Here is a 22484-nt window from a genome sequence, read left to right on the forward strand (position 1 = left end):
CCCAATAAATTAAATCGAATGAATTGAAAACGACAAATCATTCGATGTATACAAAATTACAAATACCCAATTCATGAAATTCAAACAAACATAAAAAAGATGAATTAGCACGAACCGTAATCTCAAATTGAGAGGATTTACTGCTGATGGTCATGTTTGTTTACCCAGAACCATAATTCTTGCTCCTCTTCCGTCTATCTCTTCAATCAATCTTTTAATTAAATCGTCTATATCATCCACCGGACCAAATATATAAGAAGATGGTTTTTATGTACGGAAGAACATAGAGGAAGTTTGTATACACAGAAAAAAAAAACAAGAAGGGTTATGCGATCGGGAATTTTTTCTGAGCAAGATGTAACAACTAAGTATGAGAAGGACAATTTGGTAATGATATCACATCTTTTAGACTTTTTCAATGATAATTGACTGATTTAGTGGGCCCTAACGGAATAGTTAACGTGCGTGTCATTTTATATATTTTGAAAAAAACAGTAGCACTTTCTTATATCGGAAATACAAAATGTGGCCCACAACCTCAATATTCTTTCCCTTTTTTTTACAGGGTACCCCTGATTTTATCAACTACAAGCTCCTCCAGAACCTAGCACTTCAGCAGTAATAATCTCCTAGCCTCTTTACCCTGGTACTTTAGACAATTATGGGTCAAAGATTTAGGTCAAACGAAAACACATTCATTTCTTTTACTTCCGGTTTCAATCACACTTGTTTATCATGAAACATCGACCATGAAAACAAAATGATAAGTTTATGATGGCATCGCTAACGCTCTATCCACAGGGTAACAGGTATCATCTTCACTACCCAAAAGTTCTCAAGTGACCCAGCTTAAATCGAGGGATCAGAATGTGGGAAAAGCCGTATCCGGTCCCATTATACACAAGATTTGTCAGAAGCCTAGACTGTACGACCCTTGTGTCATTCTAGTGTCCACATTCTACTACAGCCCTAAATCATGTTGCATAATAATATACATCTTCATCTGTGTATAGACAATATACACAGCCTGGTACAAGTTGGAAAAAACATGATTTATCTTTTCCTTCCAAGAGAGACAGCTTGGAGAAATCAGCAGCCCATTCCTTGTTATGTTTTTTTCATGGAACTTGAAATAATTTAGGGCAGGCTACAGAGATTAGCATATTGAGCTACCAAACAAAAGTAGGAAACTTTTAAGAACTAAATTTCAAGATAACAAGATCTCCCCAAGATCCATCCTTTGAAAAATCCAACACCTGTAAATAATTGCACTAACCACTCATGAAATAAAAACAAGGACTCAGTAAAATTACTTCTTGTCTCTCATCAAGCGGTAAAGCTAATTTTAATCTGACTCATCCCAACTATAAACCTTAACTACAATGAATGAGAATAGAAGAATCCACAGTTTACAGACCTAACGAGGATCATTAAATGGTCTTTAACATGATACACATTCCAGTTTATGAATAAGAGATACAACAGGATAGAAAAGCTTTACGCTACACTATAGTGAACCAAATATGATAAAGCTTGGAATATTACTTGCATTGCTGAAAAACTTGGGACTTAATATACAGCTTAGCTCTGACAAAGCCAAAAGTGGGTATTACAAGGGGGAAAATTTACATTTGTTGCAGCTGATACTGTGGACTACCAAACCTAGCTTTCCCTCATAAGAAACTTGTGCCAAGAGATAGGTCATTCAAGTTGGTCAGGATCTGCATACGCGTAGTCCCAATCTGGTGAGCTATCTCCAATTGGTCCTCCAATGCTAGCATCTCGTAACTGAGGGGAAAACAGAAAATCATATAAATACACCGTCAACTGGACGATCAAATTCTAACACAAAATACTTGAGGGGCTCTTCCAGCAGAGAAGAAATAGATATGACTAAGTATTATGAGTATCTCCCTGCCTACTTAAACCTTGTTTAAAACCCTCGGTACTGAATTAAGAAGGGAGAAATGAAATCAGGAGTCATATGGCTGTATTTGTAGAAGCTGCAAGAAGTACTAGAAACATTTAAATCTCAAATCGTACAAACACTGGAACTAAATCATAAAAATAACCCTAAATGCAGCATTTTTCAGGAACATAATAGTGTAATTATATATAGATCATTAGACATGATTTTCCAACAGGTTCATCCCCTGATGATTCAGCTTGTTTTAAATGAAGGGCCAATCAATCAATTCCAATAGCCAGGAGGCTGTTGGTGCATCACAGACGAATTTGCACAACTGTTTACAACAGCTTAATCAAGAAGATCAAACTGCTAGAGCTTGAACAAATCCAGATAATGAGGGTCTGAGCCTAATAAAAAGCAAATCGACAAGCAGATACTGTCTCCCATGGAACTATAATCGAAATAGTCGATTTCTAGTTTTTCATTCCTATACTATGATAAGAACCCCCTAACCCGAAAAGATTACACTATTAGACAAAGGTATGACTATAGAGGGGATCCATGTGCAACCCTGACGATCACAATGCATATACCAGCTCCAACGGGCTTACATGGACACGCTTGCTGAAATTCAGAATTTTGAATATTTGGCAGGTTTCAATTTAAACTGATATTTTAATGAGATAGTAAAACCAGTGCTTGTTCATCTTCATGTTACAGAGCGCCAAGTCAGTCTTAACTGGGCATAAACTGATGAGTCCAAATCACACAAATTAACAATTTGTACACTAAGGTCTTCGGTTTAACTCAGAAAACTAAACATGTTAAATGGCAAAGTGTGGTAACTTACTGGCTGAGCAGCTCGCAGTCAATCATATTGTCAGGGCCAGGCTTATGGGCTCTCCCTTTTGAGTGGAACTGTCGAAAAGCTTTAGGGTTCAGGCCACCCATATGAGGAACTGCATCAACAAGCCTTCTCTGTAGGGTCTGTAGCCGGCGGAAGTTGAGCTCATCAAGGGGTGCGACACAACCTATACTTCCATCAAGGGTACCAAATAATAGGGCAAACCTTCCCGAGCCGGTAGTAGCACCAGTTCGATCAGAAGCAGGAAGCATCTGCAACCTCAAGAACTTTGTCACGTGGGCACCTATATGAAACTCAGCTCTAGATAGCAGCTTCTGCCCTTTCCAACTCTCAGACATCTTTGGTGCATAATAAAAGATCTGTAGTGGAAAAAACGGTATATGAATATATGAAAAACACATTAGTGAGTCAGACAAACACAGTAACTCCAGAAGTAATAATTGCTATTGCTATTGGACTTAACCTATAGTGATTATCAGCTTAGGCCTACAAGGCCCTCTTCAATTATATACCTTGTTGGGAGACAATACAGCATGATGCAGACATATACAATTGAAAAACTCATACTTACAAAGTACCCTGACATCACTGCATTTACTCTTCCATATATTATAGTATTATTCTTGGATGATAAACTCAGTCACAGGATCTGTCTATATAGTTCACTAAATTTTCATATCAAGTTTCACAACATTGGTGCATATTCAAAATCAGTAACCATCAGCAAAATGTGCCCGTCCCTAACACTAATTTCTCCTGCATGGTGAAGCCTACATCGACTCCCAATTTCTACAATTTTGTTTTTAGCTAACTTCTCTTGTTCAATGGGGAACCGACTCCCAACCCTTATCTAATATTATTCACGGATCCAAATAAAAAAGGTGTCAATGCATGAGCATACAGTATCAATACATGTTACATTCTTCCAGAGAAAAGATCATAACAGAGTATCCCTGTAGAATTTCCTACCAACACTGGGTTAAGCTTATTAATGCAATGGTTACTTTAGCATGTCATTATTCTAAAAAGCTCAGATAGCAGGCACCGTTGATAATCCTATTTATGGTCATAAATGTTTGAATTCAAAGGTCGAGAAACGGAGAAAGGTACTCTTAAACTCTTTCTGGAAATCCTCATTAACGAGTTATTTCCAAAAGAAACATGAAGAAATTTCATTTCAAGTTTTGTTGAACTTCGACAGCCTGGTCAAATAAAAAACACTTAAATGTGAATGAAGCTTCGCTAAAAGATCTATAAATCAAACTCTGACTTAATTAACATCTTTACTGTATGTCTGAAACACTATTCTAATAATTTACACATGCGCGCGCACATACACAAACATATAGAGTCAGTCTTCTCGGAAACTATTCTCTTTGGCAAATAAGAACTTCTAAAATTAGACATATATAGAAGTTTCGTTCCAACATAGCATTTCCCCAAGCTACGCTAACATGGGACTCGAATTGTCTTTGTAATAGGCACACTGGTACCTTTTTACATTCGCAAATCGTAACTGTAAGCTCAACATTCACTTCATAACTCAACTATTATGACTTACAAACCTTCTGTTTTACTTTCTATTTCGAGGGATCCGATTTGACAAAATCAAGATGTATGAATCAAAGAAAAAACAAAAAGCGAACAAGGCAATTTTGCTTAGACAAACATTTATTTTTGGTGCAGTCATTACTTTGTAATAATATGGTAAAAGAAGCACGTGCTTACCTGGATGTTTTTCTGCTCATCTGTTACTACGAGACTTAGAGTAGATCCATCAATCAAAAACTCAGTGCTGAAACTATCGAGTGTGCCAAAATCCTTGGCTAGCAAGTTCAATTGAGCCCCTTGCTCCTTCCAGCTTAGAAAGTATATGCTTTTGTGAATATCTCCTATTAGGATAAAGTTTTTGACCTGCAAATTGCAAAGCATTTAATATGACCATCAAGGCATGCTGTCACATGAAAGTGCACAATAAATAATTACATTAAATAACGTCAAGGGATTAAAATTTAAGAATTTATTTATAAGATGAATTTCTCTATAGATTATAAAAGATTAGCACTGCAGTTGCTCAAGAAAAAAGGCGAATCCTTTTGATCAAGAATAGGATATAGTCAAAGCCCAGAGCCAAGAAAAGGGAAGTTATGACTTGCAAGATACAAGGTAAGATGTGCGAGGTAATGATTAAGGTTTCGAAAAACCAAATGCACATGAAATGGACTCTAGAGGACCAGGACGAAGTAGTTGTACTACGAATAAAGTGCTTACCTATCAGTGGTCAACAATAAATATATATCAATTATCCTTTAGAACTGATGCCAGAATTACTATCTCAGAAACTCAACAGTAGGTTCAGACCAGTTGAGAAGAAACCAAACCAAACACTGAAGCCCAACGTAACCATAAACCTACGAAATATACGCCTAAATGATATATAAGAGAGGTAGACTTACTATATTCAAGCTTACAACATGCAGAGGAGGGGTATCATGAAATGCAACACCATTCAACTCGGTACCAGTCCACTTGTGTAAGATGACCTTTGGACCAGACGCAAGCAATAGATGACCCTGCAGTGATGCCAAAGCAGATATAGCCCCTTTCAATTCCTTTGAGTAGACCTCCGTAACCTGGAGAAGAAGTTTAGGAATGAATTTCTAACGATAATAAACCCAAAAACAATACATAAAGTAAACCATGGACTAATTCAGTAGAAGTTATCCAGACTGATACCAAAATTTGAGAATTCTCAGCATTATGTCCAATAGAATACAAAAGAATACGTCCTCTTGCAGCTACATCCTCTCCTTGCACATATGCTGTCCCGACAGCCATAAGCGTTTCATTTTCTTTTGTTGTGGTATTCTGAGATGGAAGGTGAAGTTATATATATAGTGTTACTAAAATTAGATGTGGAAAAAAAGGCATTGCTGAATAATCTAACAATACCCAGTGAGAAAAGGAGGCCCATTTTGCAAAGTATAGGCAGGAAAACTTACAAATAAGGTAACCATTCGCACAGTTAGTGCATTTTCAGCATTTTGCATCGGGATTGTAGCTCTTGTTTGCCACGGACCACCAGACTTCTCTGGTTCTAAAATCCGAACCTCGAACTCTTCTATTGTGTAGCTTTTCTGAAGCTCGTCAGGGCTTATGTTATCATGCTCGATTTGATGACTGGCATCTTGATCAACCAGAGACGAAAGGACTTGATTCAATGGCTTAGCAACCTGCAACAGGAAATTAAGTTTTCAGTAGACCTCAAAAAGGTGATCTAGGACTTGATTTGGTGTAACGCTACCACTTGCAGACTTTGACTTCACACATATAAGCTTTAACTTCAGTTACATTCTCTTAACTATCCTACAGCCTATAGAGAAAAAACAATTAAGCTTTTTTCAAATAAGCGGATAAAAATTAAGGTTCGTGAGAATCTACTCACAGGAATAGAAACTATAAGCGGATACAATTTTTTCTCTGAAAAATAGGTAACTTGATGTGGAGTGCCCCTTAGAGGAATCTGATAAATGCAAACATTTATTAGTAAGAACAATGATCACTTTCAAAGGGCTAAAACAAGACAAAGACTGATAAAAGGAAGGAAAAAGAAAAGAAGAATTAGAAGCCACACACCTTTTGGACAGGCCAATAGTTATCGTAGCTCAATAAAGATGGCAGTTGGCAAATTTTGAGAAAACCCTAAAAGAATGATGATGGCGAAGATGTAAGTAAGACATTGTTCAATACATTAGAGTGTTAATGCTTCTCGCAAAGCATGAATTGCACAGGTGAAAGTTGAATTGCTATACATACCTGGGATGTGACATATATGAGACCATGATTGCAATTTACATTGTGAAGAACAGTAAACGCCACGACAGATCCGTCACAAAGCTGCATCCAGCAAATAGAATTAGGGGAAGTACTTGTTTATTTTCCTTGCCATACACTACACTGATATTTTAACCAACCAAAATCTCCCAAAGGAAGTGGAAACAGAAAAAACCTAGTTTCAGTGGGAGTAGGAGTAGGAGTATTTCGTGTCATATGAGAAATACAATATTGTTAAAAACACCATCTGTAAGATGGTTGGAGGATGACTGCTCTTTTCCATTTCTACTTTTTCATATTAAAAAAAAAAAGAGGAAAAAAGAAAAAAGAATTGCTCACTTGTGGGTGGATTCGAAGCCGTTCCCTGCAGACCATAAACCAAGCTGGTCTTGACCCAGAAAGAAATAAACCCTGATAACCCCCAACATTCTTAAACATGGTCATCCTTTGGCTTGGGCCCGTAGAAGAGGCATCTTCCCTTGTATAAGTTTCCAGTGGAACACGAGCAAATCTCAAATTCCTCAGCCTGGATGTACTGTTACTGCTAAGGTTAACAGAACTTTCTGATGACACTGCTTCTTCAATCTTAGGCGTGTTGTCTTGCCCTTCGTACAGGTAAGCATGGTAGCAGAGCATTGTGCCATCAGTTAACAATCCAAAAAGAAATGGGCGGGTATGCTGACCCGACCACTTCTGCATGGCTAACTCTACAACCTTCATGTTCTGAGCATCTTCTTTCATCACTTTTATGTCTTCTGAGTTTTTATTTTTGTTTTTCTGGGGATCGTTAGACATCACCCCAGTAAAGGTATCAGCTAGGTGGGATTTTCCAGAGATGAATTTATCCATAGAAAAAACACAGTTAAAAGTAGGAACATCAAATATTTCAAGGGTACCACTTTCGTAACAAACCACGCAATAAATATCACCCTGATCAAGCATTGCGCCATCAGTGCCATCGATGGCCTCACCCACTCCTGTTGAAAGCCAAGCATCCGTGCTTGTTTTACGGAGCCATGGCTCAGGCCCCTTATCATGGTAAAGAGTACACGCAGATATCCACTTCTTAGAGCTGTCAAATAATGAAGGCGCACTAACTGACACAGTGCATGAGGATGGATCTGAACAAGAAAATAGAACGAAAACGGCATGAAATAAGGGAAAATACCTCTTATGTAACATTACTTAAAACTGATACGCATCCACAATGCATGTTGCTCAATCAAAATGTTTAGGCAGTACAACGCCAGAAAGAAACTCGACGGATGCAACATTTAAATGTCAGCCATTAGATTATCTCAAAACACAAGAGTACGTCGAATGCCTTACCCCCAACAAGAAGCTGGATACTGCCATCAGTCATTCTTAACAGCACGTACGGATCAGCTATAGTAACAGACAGCACAGCTGAACTCTCAGAAGCTGGTGTTGATTCAGGAGGAGGAGTTCCTAGGCTTAACTCTTGAGTCATGTAAGATCCATCAAGAATGCGAGCTCCACGAGCGTAGACCTGAATAACACGTCGCCTGATCGGAATACAGAAGTAAGTTTAGATGCTCCACTATGGTGTAATTAATTGACGCAAGACATGATGATATCTGGGAGCTCATCATATGATAAACATTATCACTAGCCAAAGTACACCGCATTGCTCTTGTGCCCGAGAAACTCATCAAAGTGATTTACAAATATTCTAAGCAGAAATTCATTTTCATGTGCACAAGACAGCCCTTCGTCAACAAAACTATGAGCTGTGTGTTTCTCTTTAATATTGTGTCGTGCAACTTGATACCATGTACAAATATTTGTTTTTCCCTACCAATATTTCTAGCTACTGGGAAACTGTTAGAAGCAAAGTCCAAAATAAAATAAAAGACAAGAATTTCAATGTAAAGGTGAAAAAATAGTAACAGACAATTCCTTTATTTACTGTGACGCTTAAACAGGGTGAACGGGATCAGAGAAACATTCACCTTCCAAACAAATTCCCTGCAGCGATAGTACTTCCTTGAATATAGTAACCAACACTTTCTGTGACCTCGCCCAGGGTATCAGCTGTCTCAAGAACCTAGATTGTATGGGTACGGAAATGGTTATAGGAAAACAAAGCAAAATAAACGAGAACGAAAAATACAAAATGTACAGTTGAAAATCTACAAGAGTTTTAAGTTATAATGCTTGCAAACCAAGTTCCACTAGCTGCTGGCAAAAAACTTGGGCAAAAAAAATGATAATACTGCCATCAGTGTTTCTTAGAAATTAATGCATCTATAAAATGCTTAGATAGCTCAACATTGGTAAGATTTATCCAACTAGAATTCCATCCCTTTTTTCTGAGTACTGTTGCTTATTGTGCCCAACATAAAGCAACTATCACATATATATAGTCGATTCTGTGATTAGGGAAATGAGGAAGGCATAACAAACATGCATGGCCAAAAATATTTCTTCCAGTGTAACAAAAAAATGTCAAAGAATGAAATTTTACCATTGTTCGTGACTGGAGACTTATTATCAAATATGCATGATACTCATCATCTGCGGATGATGCGTTAGAAGAATCCGCATTATGACCACGTGTACTTTTGTGGTACACTGTCCAAATCCCTTTACAACCAGGCAGCTCAACCTTTTTCCAGTATACAAAAAAAGAGAAAAGAAACTAGTTATAGATCAGTAGAACTACATATAAATATGATGCATAATAGATTCACAACAGGACCCTCAGGGCCATAAGGAGCATAGGCATGTCACCCTAATCAAGTACCAACTTAAAACCAAGTTCCACCAGAAAGTAGTAAATAAGTAGAGCATATGTCGGATGCCATTTGATAGTAACAAAACCAGAAATTGAATGAACCGGCATTTTAGGATTTAGATAGTTTTCAACGGTTTACTCTATTGCCTCGAAGAAAAATGCTTTAGTAAAAATTGTTCAGATCCATAAACTGCTATTTTTCTTAGAACATCTACAGTTCCTCCAATTCAATCCATGTGGCTCAATTTTTTCAAATAAGAGATATCTACCCTTCCCGATTTCAATGGTAAATTAATTTGAAGATTAACAGGAAACAAAACAAAAATTCCAGTGGCAAACACACTGTGTGATGAATATGACGAATTAAACCTCAAAGAGAACTCCGGGCAAACCTCAGTAATCAGCTCAGGGCGAACTGTTTGTTGAAGGACACAAAGAGAACCATTCTTCCCATGACCAGAACAGCAAACCTGAGAAGAATTAAAAACATTAGCTAACTAATGTTATAAGGTTGCCAATAAGTTATCCTTCAAAGAATTTCAAAAAACGTCTCTAGCTGATCCAAAAGTTTATTCAATAAAGTTGCAGTTGTATGATACATCACATCAATTGATTAATTCACAATAACTGAAGTACTCTCGGTTAAGAAGAAACAATAGAAAACTGAAGCACGGTCAGAATTTAAGCTCAATCACTTAAAAAAGACCAAATAAGAAACCATATTAACATCTGAAGACCAACCAGTTCATAGTTGCTCTGTTTTGAAGTCCCTACTGCATTTGGGTCAGCATTGATCCGCAAACCATATGCGAAATCCTTCAAAGGACCAACATTAATCAATGAATCCCTCACAGCAAATGAGAAGCTCTTCTGTGCAGATCAAAAGGCAAGACAACCCATTAGCGAAAAGTAACACAAATTTGTACAAACAGCTATCTGACCGAGATAACATTTGCTTGGTGTGCACGTATTTTCTAATTCTCAGATTGTTTAACACTAGAACTAAGTGGAGAGGAAATCAGATTGTTAATGCAAGTACCACCAAGAGAGAATTTTGAGCTAATTAAAGACAGAGAAGATGAAGAAGCTGATATGACAATTCAGACAACCTGTGGTAATTCAGACATATTTGGAGCTGAACTAAATAACGACAACTCCTCACCACTTGCAATATCCTGCAAGGTTTCAGAGGATGCATGGCGCAATCGCTTTGCTGACGGAGCATCCCCTTCGATATCTCCAACCTGTCACACACAAGAGAGCACATCAGTCGCCAGACCTACATATGTCAGGAGCCACTGAAGAGTAATATGATTGATTTGAATTTCATATTATGAGCACGCACTTAAAACTTTTGATCTTTTAGGAAAACCTAAAACAAGAGTATTACCAAAATCCGCAAAGTAATATTTATCTGGGTATAATGAGCTTTAGCAACATTACTAATTAAGTCCTTCAGGAAATTCAATTACAGAGAGCATTATGACAGTATCTTTAATTTGATAAGGTGTTGCCACACATGAATTAGAGGAGATTCTAGAGGAATATACGTAATATGTAGTCAATTTGTTGTACAAGTGAAATGGTGGTGGTGGTGGTGCATTTTGATAGTAGAGATATAGTATATAATAAAAGCATCAGATATAAACATTGCAGCTGTAGACAGAGAAACTTCAGGATAAATGGTATGCAGGGAGAAAGAGCAAAATATACATCATTAGAGTGCCAATAATACTTTGATAGTAGAGATATAGTATATAATAAAAGCATCAGATAAATGGTATGCCGGGAGAACGAGCAAAACATACATCACTAGAGTGCCAACAATACTTTGATAGTAAGTAGAGATATAGTATATAATAAAAGCATCAGATATGAATGTTGCAGCTGTAGACAAAGAAACTTTAGGATAAATGGTATGCCTGGAGAAAGAGCAAAACATACATCACTAGAGTGACAATAATACTTTGATAGTAGAGATAGAGATGTAGTATATAATAAAAGCATCAGATATGAAAGTTGCAGATGTAGACAGAGAAACTTTAGAATAAATGGTATGCCGGTAGAAAGAGCAAAACATACATCACTAGAGTGCCAAGAATACTTTCAGTCAAAAGAGTTTTCCAACTAAAATTTACAGCTCTCTAACAAAATGAAGTAGCATGAAATGTTACAGAATTCTAATGCTCACCTCTTCCTTCACATGACCAGAAGTTGAAGCGGCAGCTCCCACTCCAGACGTATATTGGACAAGCATACTATCTCCCAAACGACTACCTAGGAAAAAGAACGAGCTGCCAATTGTTGCAATACCCTGTACAATTAACAGATAAATTGGTCAGTCGGATACTATTGTTGTGGAGGAGAATAACAGAAAGTCGTCGATACGAGAAAAAAAGAAAAATTGTTCACGAGTTAAAGATGCGGCCAACCGAAGTCAAGACTGAAGCTCTAAACTTTGAAAGTTCCAGCCTTTGCACAACCCTGAACAAGAAAAATACAAACACATCTATTAACCACAGCTCTACATGTACAAGCAAGCCATCTTAGTATGCGAGTACAAATATTTATTTGAATGTTGAAAGTTGAAGGTGTTGCCAGGGGAACAGGCATGATCCTTGTGAAACAGACACCTCGTACCCAGGGCTTGTTTGGCAAATCGGTATACTTCAGTTCTTAGTGACTTTTAGATTGAAGATAATCTGTAAACAACCCCACAGAAACATACCGTCCATCAGAAACCAACGTGAGCAACAGTAGTTCTCCTGTTTTGGTCGAAAGCATGGCCACATCGGGCAATAACCATGTCGCGTTGGCTGCATCAAGCTCGACACTAAAACTTGATCGAGGCAATTCTTGACTGAAAAGAAACAGTAATAGGATCTTCCGGTTAGCAGGTTTGAGACAATCTCTTAATTCATTCGTAAAAGTGCACTCAGCAAGTTAAAGATAAGTTTAACATTGTGGGGAGATTAACCATCCGATTATTGTGGCCAAGCTAAAACAAGAATAATACAGCTCTTCTGTTCCCATTATAATAAATGCTAATGCTAATCATCTTAGTGTGCAAATAGCCCCTTTACGAAATACAAAACATTGAGTAGATCATAATCCTTCATAAGAAATGGAAGAGAACCTCATATCAGCAGGAACAGCGAAATGGTTCAAGGCAAGGGCACAAGACGTCAACTACAAGCAGAAAAAAAAGTAAAACAATTATATACTGATCTGAAACGTACAAATGCATGTCGGTCTTGCAAACTGAAATTTCTTGCAGTCACTAACAAAACAATCAATGACTAATCCAGCAAACCAGATAACAGCTTACTTGACTGTGATAATGTATAGCATTTGCACTAATTACAAGAACTCCACCCATTTTAGAAGGCACTGCAAGAAGTTTGTACGCATCGTGCGGAAGATTCTGCCAAAAATGGAAACGACAAAAAAGATTGAGGTAGTAATTTTTTGTTATATGCTTCTATCATATAATGGAGCAAAACTTAATCATGAAACTTGTCCTAAGTGTAAGAAATCGAACAAACTGAATCAGTAATGAAACCTATTTTGCCAACTTCTACCTTCTTTTAATTAAGTTGCGTAAACTGTACTCCTGTACTCCCTGAATATATTTTATGGGTAGCAAGTTTTGAAATTATGATATAGCCATTAACATTAAGGTAAGCCAACTAAAGTACATAGAGAAACAAAATTTACCATGTGTTGATAGTGTGATTAAATGATAACTAATAATGTAGTGCACATGCATGTTAATAGTAAGAATAAAGAGGATTTTGTAAGTTGTTTCGTAGATGATGAAATAGGCATCCTTTGGGCAAGGCACTTACAATAGCGGACCATATGAGGGGATGTTGCTTTGAAGTAGTATTAATACTAAGAGCACAAATCATGCAGGTGTGATGCTTCCAGGAGACACGTCCTGCCCAAGTAAGCTCTCTTTCGTGAAGGATGACCATCGTTGGCTCAATATATCCTACAGTACACGAACCAGTTAATGGGATATTACACCAATAACATGACAATCTTAAAACTAAAAAATACGACAATCACCTGTAGATGAGTATAATATAAATAACCCTAAATATGAATAAGACACACTCAAAAAGATGCAAGAATAGTTGAACTTGCATGAAGGACATATCACTCTCAAAAACAAGTAGCACGATGGAATTATCGCAAACATAAACAACATATTCACACATTATATTTATCCAAACTATTCAAGCTTTTCTAATTACTGTTACATTTTCTTCCGTTTTTTTAGGGCTACACAACAAGGGGCAAATTAGTAATTCAGAAGAATCTCATAAAGTAATCTCCGCATGGATATAAACTGTTTCCACCTGGCTAGTTGACTTCACAGAACAAGGCGGCAATATATTATCTTCACTTGAAAAGCTAGGCTTAATAGCGTACTAACTGATACTGTGCAACTTCAATTGCAGTTAAGTACAGAAGTAGTAAAAACAATGACGAAAAACAAAGGCTCTTGGGCTGAAACTATCAAAATTAATGAACCACTTATCCGTTCTCACCATGTAGAAATACGAAATCTTTCACGTGCTTCATGTCCAACTCGCGCAAGCTTATCACGTATGATGACTCTATACGAGCACACTCTGTACCTCCAGAACCGCTCACATCATCGTCTCCACCTAAACCAGAACCAGCCTAATAACCATCAAAAAAATTAGAGAAGAGAATTACAGCTTACACCTAGAAAGGGGAAAACTTATACACCATGAGACAGGAGAAAGTAGCTACATATTTGCTGATACTTAAGAGACTGCCAGTATTTGATATACAATCAAAGGAATACCGATCATATGTTCCAGGCTTCCAGCAGAAACATGTTTGCTGATACTAGATTCTCTGTTTAGGCAAGATGCTCGATTTGAACAAGTATCAGTTTACATATTTCTGCAGGAACACGTGACAATTCATCCCTGCTTGAGGTTATAAAGGTAGCTCACTATTGTCAGACATATTAAGAAATCAGTTATGCAGTAAAAAACTTGCTTAAAATCTTTGATTCAGCTAATGTAACACGAGACTAGTTTAAGAAAATAGAAATAATACCCAATAAAAGCAATTAAATCTATATGTGAGATTTAATTGCTTACAGCAATTAAACTTGCTTAAACCCCAACATAACACCAATGACCAATCCCTTGTGGGGACCCATATGATGAAGAATCAGCCTTGCATTGGGTGGGGTGTGCTATACAATTAACTCAAACAGCACATCCAAAACTAACAAGTTACAACTTCCAACTCAATAAAAAGCTTTTCCGAAAATCTAAATCTAAAATTTTACAAGAGAGGTAGAAAATTCTCAACTTTTAACAGATGGCTTTCCGTTATTTGAGCCCCACGATACTGTATCAGGGTTCCCTAGGAATATCTAAAATGGGGCTCAATATTCATCTAATACTAATTGTATATACTTTATTATTTATTTTTATTTCAAGTGAATTTGAAAAAGAACATGGTATACGCAAATGTGTTATCAAGAGAAAGCACCTGTGCAGCTTTAAGTATAATCATCTCTAGTCCAAACGCAAGAACCCCACTGCAGCGACCCTGAGGATCCACCTTTACTAATGGACCTCTAGCAAATGATTCTCGACCTCTTCTCAAGTACTGCCACTCGGGACCCTCGAAGCAGTGCATAGAACTGCACTAAATAGAAAATCATGCTTAACAATAACACCTATGGATTAACTATTATGAGCAAACAATTCAGTAAGCAAGAAAGACCCAAGAAATTACTCGGATGTAGAATTCTTTTTCTGAGAGAAAAGTTAGAGTTGATATTTCCTGAAAATTATGAATTTGTTAGGAGGTTTTATTTCTTTAGTTACTAGTTTCAAAAGAGCTGTAGTCTACAAGTAGTGTGCAGTTGGTACATTTTGAGAAAGGGAGATTTCTGCTAGAAGAGAATTTAGAAAGTGAAGAACTATATTAAGATACAACACCTAGGATAAAGTAACCTTGAAGATAAAATTGAAAGTTTCAGTTAGTTGGTTCCAAACACAAATGATTTTCAAATGGCATCGGGTAAAGGAAAAAAAAGAACATACTTTCTCCTAATTTTGTATAAAAGACAGGATCATCTCAAATATTTGAATTCTGACCAGTATGAGTTTAAAATTTTAAGTGTTTTCACAGGAAATACTCAAACCCCCAAATATTAACAGAAACTGATTCATTTAACCCCGTTATACATGTCCTCAAAAAAAAAAATGGTGAAAATCCACCTCACCTCGTCCGGAATCCATCAATTGAATCGTCAAATTCCAACACGGAGATTTTTGCATCTGCGAATGTTAGGATTATTGAATCTCTTCTCTTGGATTTATCACCTCCCCTGGATAAAACTGCCATTGTTTCCACATTACCTTGCAGCCTAGAAACAAGCAAAAAAATGCGGTTTGCAAATTAAGTACTAACTGTAAGACAGCAACTCAAAAACACAAACAGCACCATCTAATATAGTAGTAATGTGCACCCGAACAGCACCATCTAATTTAGTAATAATGTCCAATATGTCCACAATAAAGCACTTCCCATTGAAGTGCTAACATAAAACCTCCTTGCACAGATATATTCGATTTTATGCTGCTTAATGCATATGTATAACTTCTAACAGTTCGTTACAAGCTACCACTTTCCACAAAGACCTAACTCTTAACCACATTGTTCTCATTTCTGCGAGTTCATTACAGACTATCACTTAGCATAAACTATCATGCTTTATAATAAAACTATCATGCTTTATAATATAAGATGTTAACCTCTTATACTTTAACCAGAATGACCTAATTCACATGTTTACAATAACATATTTAATTATTTATGTCTCGTATTCAATTCTATCGCAGCAGCATACAAAATTCTGACAGTGTCATATTTCAATCAACTATCAACTATGACTTACTTGTAATGAGAAACGAGCTCAAGCGAAGCACCAGATAATCCAGCCATGAAACCACCACGTTTCGGTTCCAACTGAGAAGAAGACTTTGTTCCTTTACTATCATCTTCTTCATGTACTCGAACAATATACACTTCGAGAATATTAGCAGAAGTTACAACTAAGTTAGGTATAGGACCGATTCCACCTTTCCGCTCTTGCACTACCGGTTCAAGATCATAACTCCGAATCAAAGGAATTTGTGGTACTGCTGAATCAAAACCAGAATGTGTGATGAATCCAGATGCACAGTTTTCGATTCCTGTTGGCCAATGCATCATCTTGAATGCCGCATAACTCATCTTTTTAGGGTTTTCTTTTTTCTAGGGTTTTGCTAGAAACTGATAATTTGAGAAGAAGAGGTAGTAGTAGTGGAATAACTCCGAGAAGATGAGATTAGGGATTTAGATTGGGGAGAATGAGGTGGAAATTTGTACGAAGACGGGATGAAGATCTGGTGTGGAGGTTTTGCTTAAACCCCTTTTCTGTGCATTGGCGGGATTAATGTGAAGAAGGACTCGAGTCAATTCGAGTTTATGAGTCTTCTTCTACTGTTGTTGCCGGGGGTGAGCATTTGGCCCGTAATCCGCGGATTTAAGCGGAACAATCGTTCTTTCGCGGATGGATGCCTGAACCGTTCGTTAACGGGTTGGATGCGGATGGAATTTTTGAAATCCAACGGATCGGGCCTGGATGCAACCATGAAAATCCGTCGGACATCCATATCTGTTAAATTAAGGACATTTATATAGTTCTAGAAAATATTATGGATTATTTAGGAAGTTTTAAGATGTTTGCTTGGGGCGTTGTATATGGCACTTTTATATTTTTATACATATATAGGATACGTAGGTTTTATAAGGAGTCATTTGTGTTAGCTTTATTTTGTTTACTATAAATTTTAACTAAAACAAATACATTGGATTATCCGCATTCAATCCGTCCATCCGCGCATCCAATGGATGCAAATCCGTTGGATCTGGATTGGATGCGGATGCCAAATTTGAAATCCGTAGTGCAATGGATTGGATGCGGATGAAAGCGAAAACCGGTCCATACCGACCCATGCTCACCCCTAATTGTTGCTGGCATGGCCTTAAATATCGTTGGGTTAGGCCCGGCAACAAGGTTTGCATTTTTTGCATGAATCGTTGTCCGCAGGACTTTGAGAGGAAAATCCCTACCAAGTGGCTTTTCCTTCTCCAGAAGTAGAAATTAGAAGCAGAAATCAGAGGCAACACTATTTTTCGTCACAAAAAGTTAACAGGAAGAAGTTAGAGGCAACACTATTTTGCTTCATAAAAGTTAACTTTTCGACTACTATAAATCATTTTGAGAAATCCGATACCAAAACTGCCTTATGACTTTTCGACTTTCAAAAGTCAAAAAATAACTTCTCATGTGCCATCCAAACAGGTTAAATCTGACAGAAAAAGTCATGAGATTATGGACCTCAACTTTAAATTACAATCCTTAGATATAGTCACACGTGATTACCCATAGTCAATGTAGAATTATTTTGCATCTCATCGTATCTATTTTGAATCATTATGTGCCTATGCTAGGTGTTGAAGCAAAATCTCTATATGATATTATCTCTCATGTATTTGAATCTTCTCCTGCATAATAAATACAACAATAATATATTGGTTTGAGAAAAAAAAATTAGTGCAATAGAGAATATTCCGATCAACTCCTTGTCTATTGTCTAGGTTGGTGCGTCTGCATGGGCGATTTTCAAGCGATTTCTTCTCTTATCCTGAATTGCCCTTTCTTCCCCTTTGTTCGTTCCAAGTTTGCATGTAGATTACTTATAGTATTGCATGGTATATATCTGCTTAAGTTTTCTTAAATCCAATAATTGATGTTCTAGTTGACATAATTTGTTAGTTCTAATTTTTCTTTATTGATTTTTATATTTATTAGGTCTTTTAGTCTTTTAATTGCTTCGCATTCATAGTTGATTTCCTATCTTTTGTTTTCATGTGTAGATCTAACAATCTGATGTAGATCATCTTTCAATCCATGAGCTTTAAAATCCCCACTTGCGTTGTTAGTGTTAGGGCAGCGTGTGTTCCAGTTGGAATCTCGTAAGCGTATCACCATTGAAACCCTGTCACATCAATTGCCTATCTTGGTTATATCAGCTGGTTTTTTCTTCTCTAGGTCTTTCTCTCTGCGGCTATTTTTATTTATTATCTTGTTATTACTATGGCATGTACTTCATCACATCCGGTTGCTTCTATAACAAATCAAATGGTATCTTCATCTCTGAAAGATTGGCTATTGATACATGATGAAATGGATATTTGGGAAGGTATGGATAGTTGGGAAAATAGTATTATAGCCGAGGTTTTTCTTGAAGATATTATGTTTGTTGGTGCAGCAGAAAGAGCGGTTAAGCGAATCTGGAAAATTGTTGGAGAATTTAAGTTTAGTTATCATGATAAAAATTTGTTTATCATTAAATTTGAAAACGAAATGGATAAAAAATTCCTTCGACCCAAGAAATACACTTTTTTCAACGAAAATTTGTTTCTTATGCATCATTGGGATTTGTTGCTATAAGTCAATAAACTTAACTGGAATCTAGTAGGGTGGGATCTGAATTAAGAAACTTACCTCAAGAATATCAAACAAAGGCTTGGGAAGACAGATTAGGAGGATTTGTAAGAAATGTTCTTGATGTGGATCCTCCAAATGGAATCCCTACCAATTATAAGAGGGTTATGGCCACTACTTTAATCACGGTTGATACTCCCTGGAGTAAAAGTATGATAGTGGAATGAATCTGTTAGAGCACGGATCGGTCGAACTCGCAAGCGTTTCTATCTCAAGCTTGTTTGTCAAGTTTCGTTGATCAAAACTATATACTTGATTTCTAGTCTACTTATAGCTATGTCTCGGATTAGGATATAAGTGTGTAGTTGAGCTTTAGACTTTACGGCGTTCACCAATTGAAGAAAAAGATCTACTAAAGAGCTTGGAGAAACTTCATCAACAAAAGGTATGTGGAGATTAAAACTTATCCATCACTCAAAAGTTTATTCTATTATATTTTCTAATGAGACTAAGTCGTATAGCTATATAGACTTTTACAATATACATTTGATATTTCAAGCCGAGTCTATCTCCCTTATCTACTTCTCGAAATATGTGATGGAAGCTTTTAGCTTTAGCTAAGTTCATAGTATTCTTGACGAGTTTAGTTGGAGAAATTTATTTGTTAGAAACTAAATATTAAGTCAAAAGATGATCATGTAAAAATTACCTTGAAACATCTTATATGATTTGTGTGAGACAATCATTTGATGTCAACTTGGGAAGCTTCGTATTGATCGATTAATCACTTGAAAATTACTTGAAGCTAGTGGTATGTTTAAGATTACCATTATTGTCTTCCAAGGATGTTTCGATGATTAAATGAGAATTTTAGAACTACCATGTCTGGATATACTAACTGTGTAAGTCTAGTTCAGGTCCCGGAACTATTATTCGCAAACTTTGTTTGTGAACTGGTTTACCTGTGAAAAGGTCTGGAGCTTGTGTTCGCGTACCTTGTTTGTGAACGGACTAGACAAGGCCAAGTACGGAACTTCTGTTCGCGTACGCTGTTTGCGAACGGCTGGACAAAGCCAAAGTCCAGAACTCTTGTTCGCGTACTCATTTTCCGAACAAAGGAGTTATGTTCTAAAATCGGTAAAGTGTGATTTTCATACTCATGAACTCAGGATTCGTTTGCGAACTTGTTTGCGAGCTTAAGTCCCTGGAACTTTAATATATTAAGGTATGTGAACTAGTTTTGCAAACCATGGCATTATGTTCATGAATGGTCCTTGTATAAATACTTTGTACAATTACAAACCAAACCGATTTTGCTTCAAATGGTTCGTATAGATATTCCTATAAGATGATGAACATTTGAACAACTCTCTTGAAACACATTTATATTTATTTGATTATCTATCATGATTGATTGATCATCATATTTGATCTAGAAGTGCTAGATGAATATGGCAAAGTTATAATTGTTAATATGGCTAACTTCGGTTAGCTATTATTGAGCCAACCGAGTATACACGTTTGGGTACGGTTATTTCGTATCTAAATATATGTATATTTCATTTGTGTGTATCAAGCTAATACCATCTAACGGTGGAGATTGATTGCTCAATTTCTAAGCAGACTTAGCTTGAATCTTAAATCAGGAGTTCATCTAATGGTGAATATTGAATGCTTTGTTATTAAGCTATCTTAGCTTTGATTGTTAGCAACCATGATTTGAAAGACTATATAAGGGAGAACTCTAGCAACTGGAAAACCTAATCCCTACACTTCTGTGTGTCCTAGTTGCAAACTAGAGTCGATTCTCCTTTAACCTAGGTTTTCCAAAACCATTATTAGGTTAACGACTTAAAGACTTCATTTGGGATTCGTGAAGCCAAATCCAACTATTTTCTATGTAGTTGTGTATTCTGATCTTCATTTGGGATTCTCATTTAACTTGTGTTGATACATGAAAAATGAAACCCCTTAGTCGAGCTAGTGTGCCCCTAAAAGGAAGGCAAGCCCAACATGAGACATGGGGACTTGCGGACTAAAGCCCAAGTCCACTAAGAAAATATCCAATTAGATGGAAAGGACAAGGGTGGAATTAATAGGAAAGAAGGAAGTTTGATTAGAGAAGGAATGGCATTAGTGGTAATTAGAGAAGTTTAGGACACATGGCATGATGTCATAAAAGGAAGGGGCTTTTGGAAAGTCTATATAATGAAGGACAAGGTACTATGGAAAGACAACCCTCTCTCTTACTATTCTTGGTATAGTGAAGTCACTTGGTGTAGCTAGGACGGGTAGAACCAAAAATAAATCCACCCTTCAACATTTGGAGACCACACCCGGAGGCTCGTGTCTAGCTCATCATGACACACTCAGGATGCGCTAACTCTGGTACGGCAGAAAACCAAGCGACTGACCAACCCATTAACCTAGAGGAAGTAATAATAGAAGATGAAGACAGCGAGGAAGAAACACCGATCCAAGGTGTTACCAAACGATCTGCGAGACATGGGTCCCAGAACAGAGAGACAATTGCAACACAAAAGAAGAACATGCGGGTAAACCAACTGCCAGAATCCATGTCACCAACTCTGTAAAATATGCAAAAGGAATTGGAGGAGCGCTCACGCAAGAGACAGGAGCTTGAAGACTGGATAGCATAAGCGGTAATGACAGGACAAAAAACTCCCGAAGAAACGACGAAAGGCGAGGGGCACAAAAACAACAAGACAATAGTGATGTCCCAGGAAGAAATGGCTAGGTACTTGGAACAGAATTATCATGTGGTAAAACAAGATGATCACTGTCGCCTGAGCAGTCCATACCCAACAAATATCCGAGAATACCAGTATCCCGAGGATTACATTTCTCCGAAATTAAAGACTTACGGCGGGCAGGGGAACACACGAGAACATCTTAGACAGTTTTTTTCTTCAATGAATGATAAAGCCTCCGACGGGAAGTTGTGCCTAAAAGAATTTCCCAGATCGCTCATAGGCACGGCGTTCACCTGGTATGATAACCTAAAGGCAGAAAGCATGGATTCCTGTCCAACTATGTCCGCACTCTTTCTTCGGAAATTCTATTCAGCCAAGAGGAAAATTACGACAATAGACTTGAGCAAGAATGGACAGCGGGTGAGAGAAGAAATAAGAAAGTTTATCTTACGGTTCCGGTGCCTGGCACTAGACTGTCACGAAAACATCAGTAAGGAAGCACTCGTCGAGATCTGTGTGCGAGGAATGATCCCAACATTCAAGTGGAGTTTGATCAATTTTAGATTCCATACCTTTGTCGAGCTAGAAGAAGCGGCAGAAAGGATTTCCGACTAGATAGAAGAAATACCCATAAACCCTGCTTGGTAGAAACGTAAGACCCAACACTAATAGAGAAAAGAGGGACCAATTCTAAACCATTGGTAGAAAACAGGGGAGAAACGGAAGAACTAGGCATGACTCAAACCCACCACCCCCTCTTCCTTGCAGCAAAGTACGCACAGTCGAATTGCTGGGCCAGTGGGTCACCGAACAAGAAATTCAGCTACCCCCGACGGTAGTAGATG

At 37.3% G+C, this 22484-nt stretch overlaps 1 protein-coding gene across 1 annotated transcript; it reads right to left on the minus strand.

Moving 5' to 3' along the window:
* Positions 1-1259: 1259 nt before the first annotated feature.
* Positions 1260-16881, minus strand: LOC113275099 (cleavage and polyadenylation specificity factor subunit 1-like). The gene is made up of 26 exons (XM_026524536.1): positions 16328-16881; positions 15653-15796; positions 14911-15064; positions 13923-14058; positions 13215-13360; positions 12695-12790; positions 12503-12555; positions 12095-12226; positions 11799-11850; positions 11558-11680; positions 10476-10610; positions 10108-10236; positions 9759-9836; positions 9097-9237; positions 8582-8676; positions 7938-8134; positions 6948-7729; positions 6591-6671; positions 6411-6476; positions 6220-6297; positions 5777-6007; positions 5511-5642; positions 5231-5407; positions 4503-4688; positions 2760-3133; positions 1260-1788 (listed from the first exon to the last, which is right to left on the minus strand). The coding sequence occupies exons 1-26, from the start codon at positions 16663-16665 to the stop codon at positions 1674-1676; spliced, it is 4371 nt and encodes a 1456-aa protein (XP_026380321.1). The 5' UTR covers positions 16666-16881; the 3' UTR covers positions 1260-1673.
* Positions 16882-22484: the final 5603 nt, after the last annotated feature.

The sequence above is a fragment of the Papaver somniferum genome, chromosome 4 (genome assembly GCF_003573695.1).
Source record: "Papaver somniferum cultivar HN1 chromosome 4, ASM357369v1, whole genome shotgun sequence".
Taxonomy (NCBI): Eukaryota; Viridiplantae; Streptophyta; class Magnoliopsida; order Ranunculales; family Papaveraceae; genus Papaver; species Papaver somniferum.

Bases quoted from the DNA above. Each gene is read 5' to 3' on its own strand.
- LOC113275099 (XM_026524536.1), bottom strand. From the start codon at position 16,665: ATGAGTTATGCGGCATTCAAGATGATGCATTGGCCAACAGGAATCGAA. The intron at 11,681-11,798 runs GTTGGCCGCATC...TTAATTGTACAG, and splicing joins GAGCTTCAGTCTTGACTTCG to GGTATTGCAACAATTGGCAG. The intron at 9,837-10,107 runs GTTGGTCTTCAG...AATTCTTCTCAG, and splicing joins AACAGAGCAACTATGAACTG to GTTTGCTGTTCTGGTCATGG.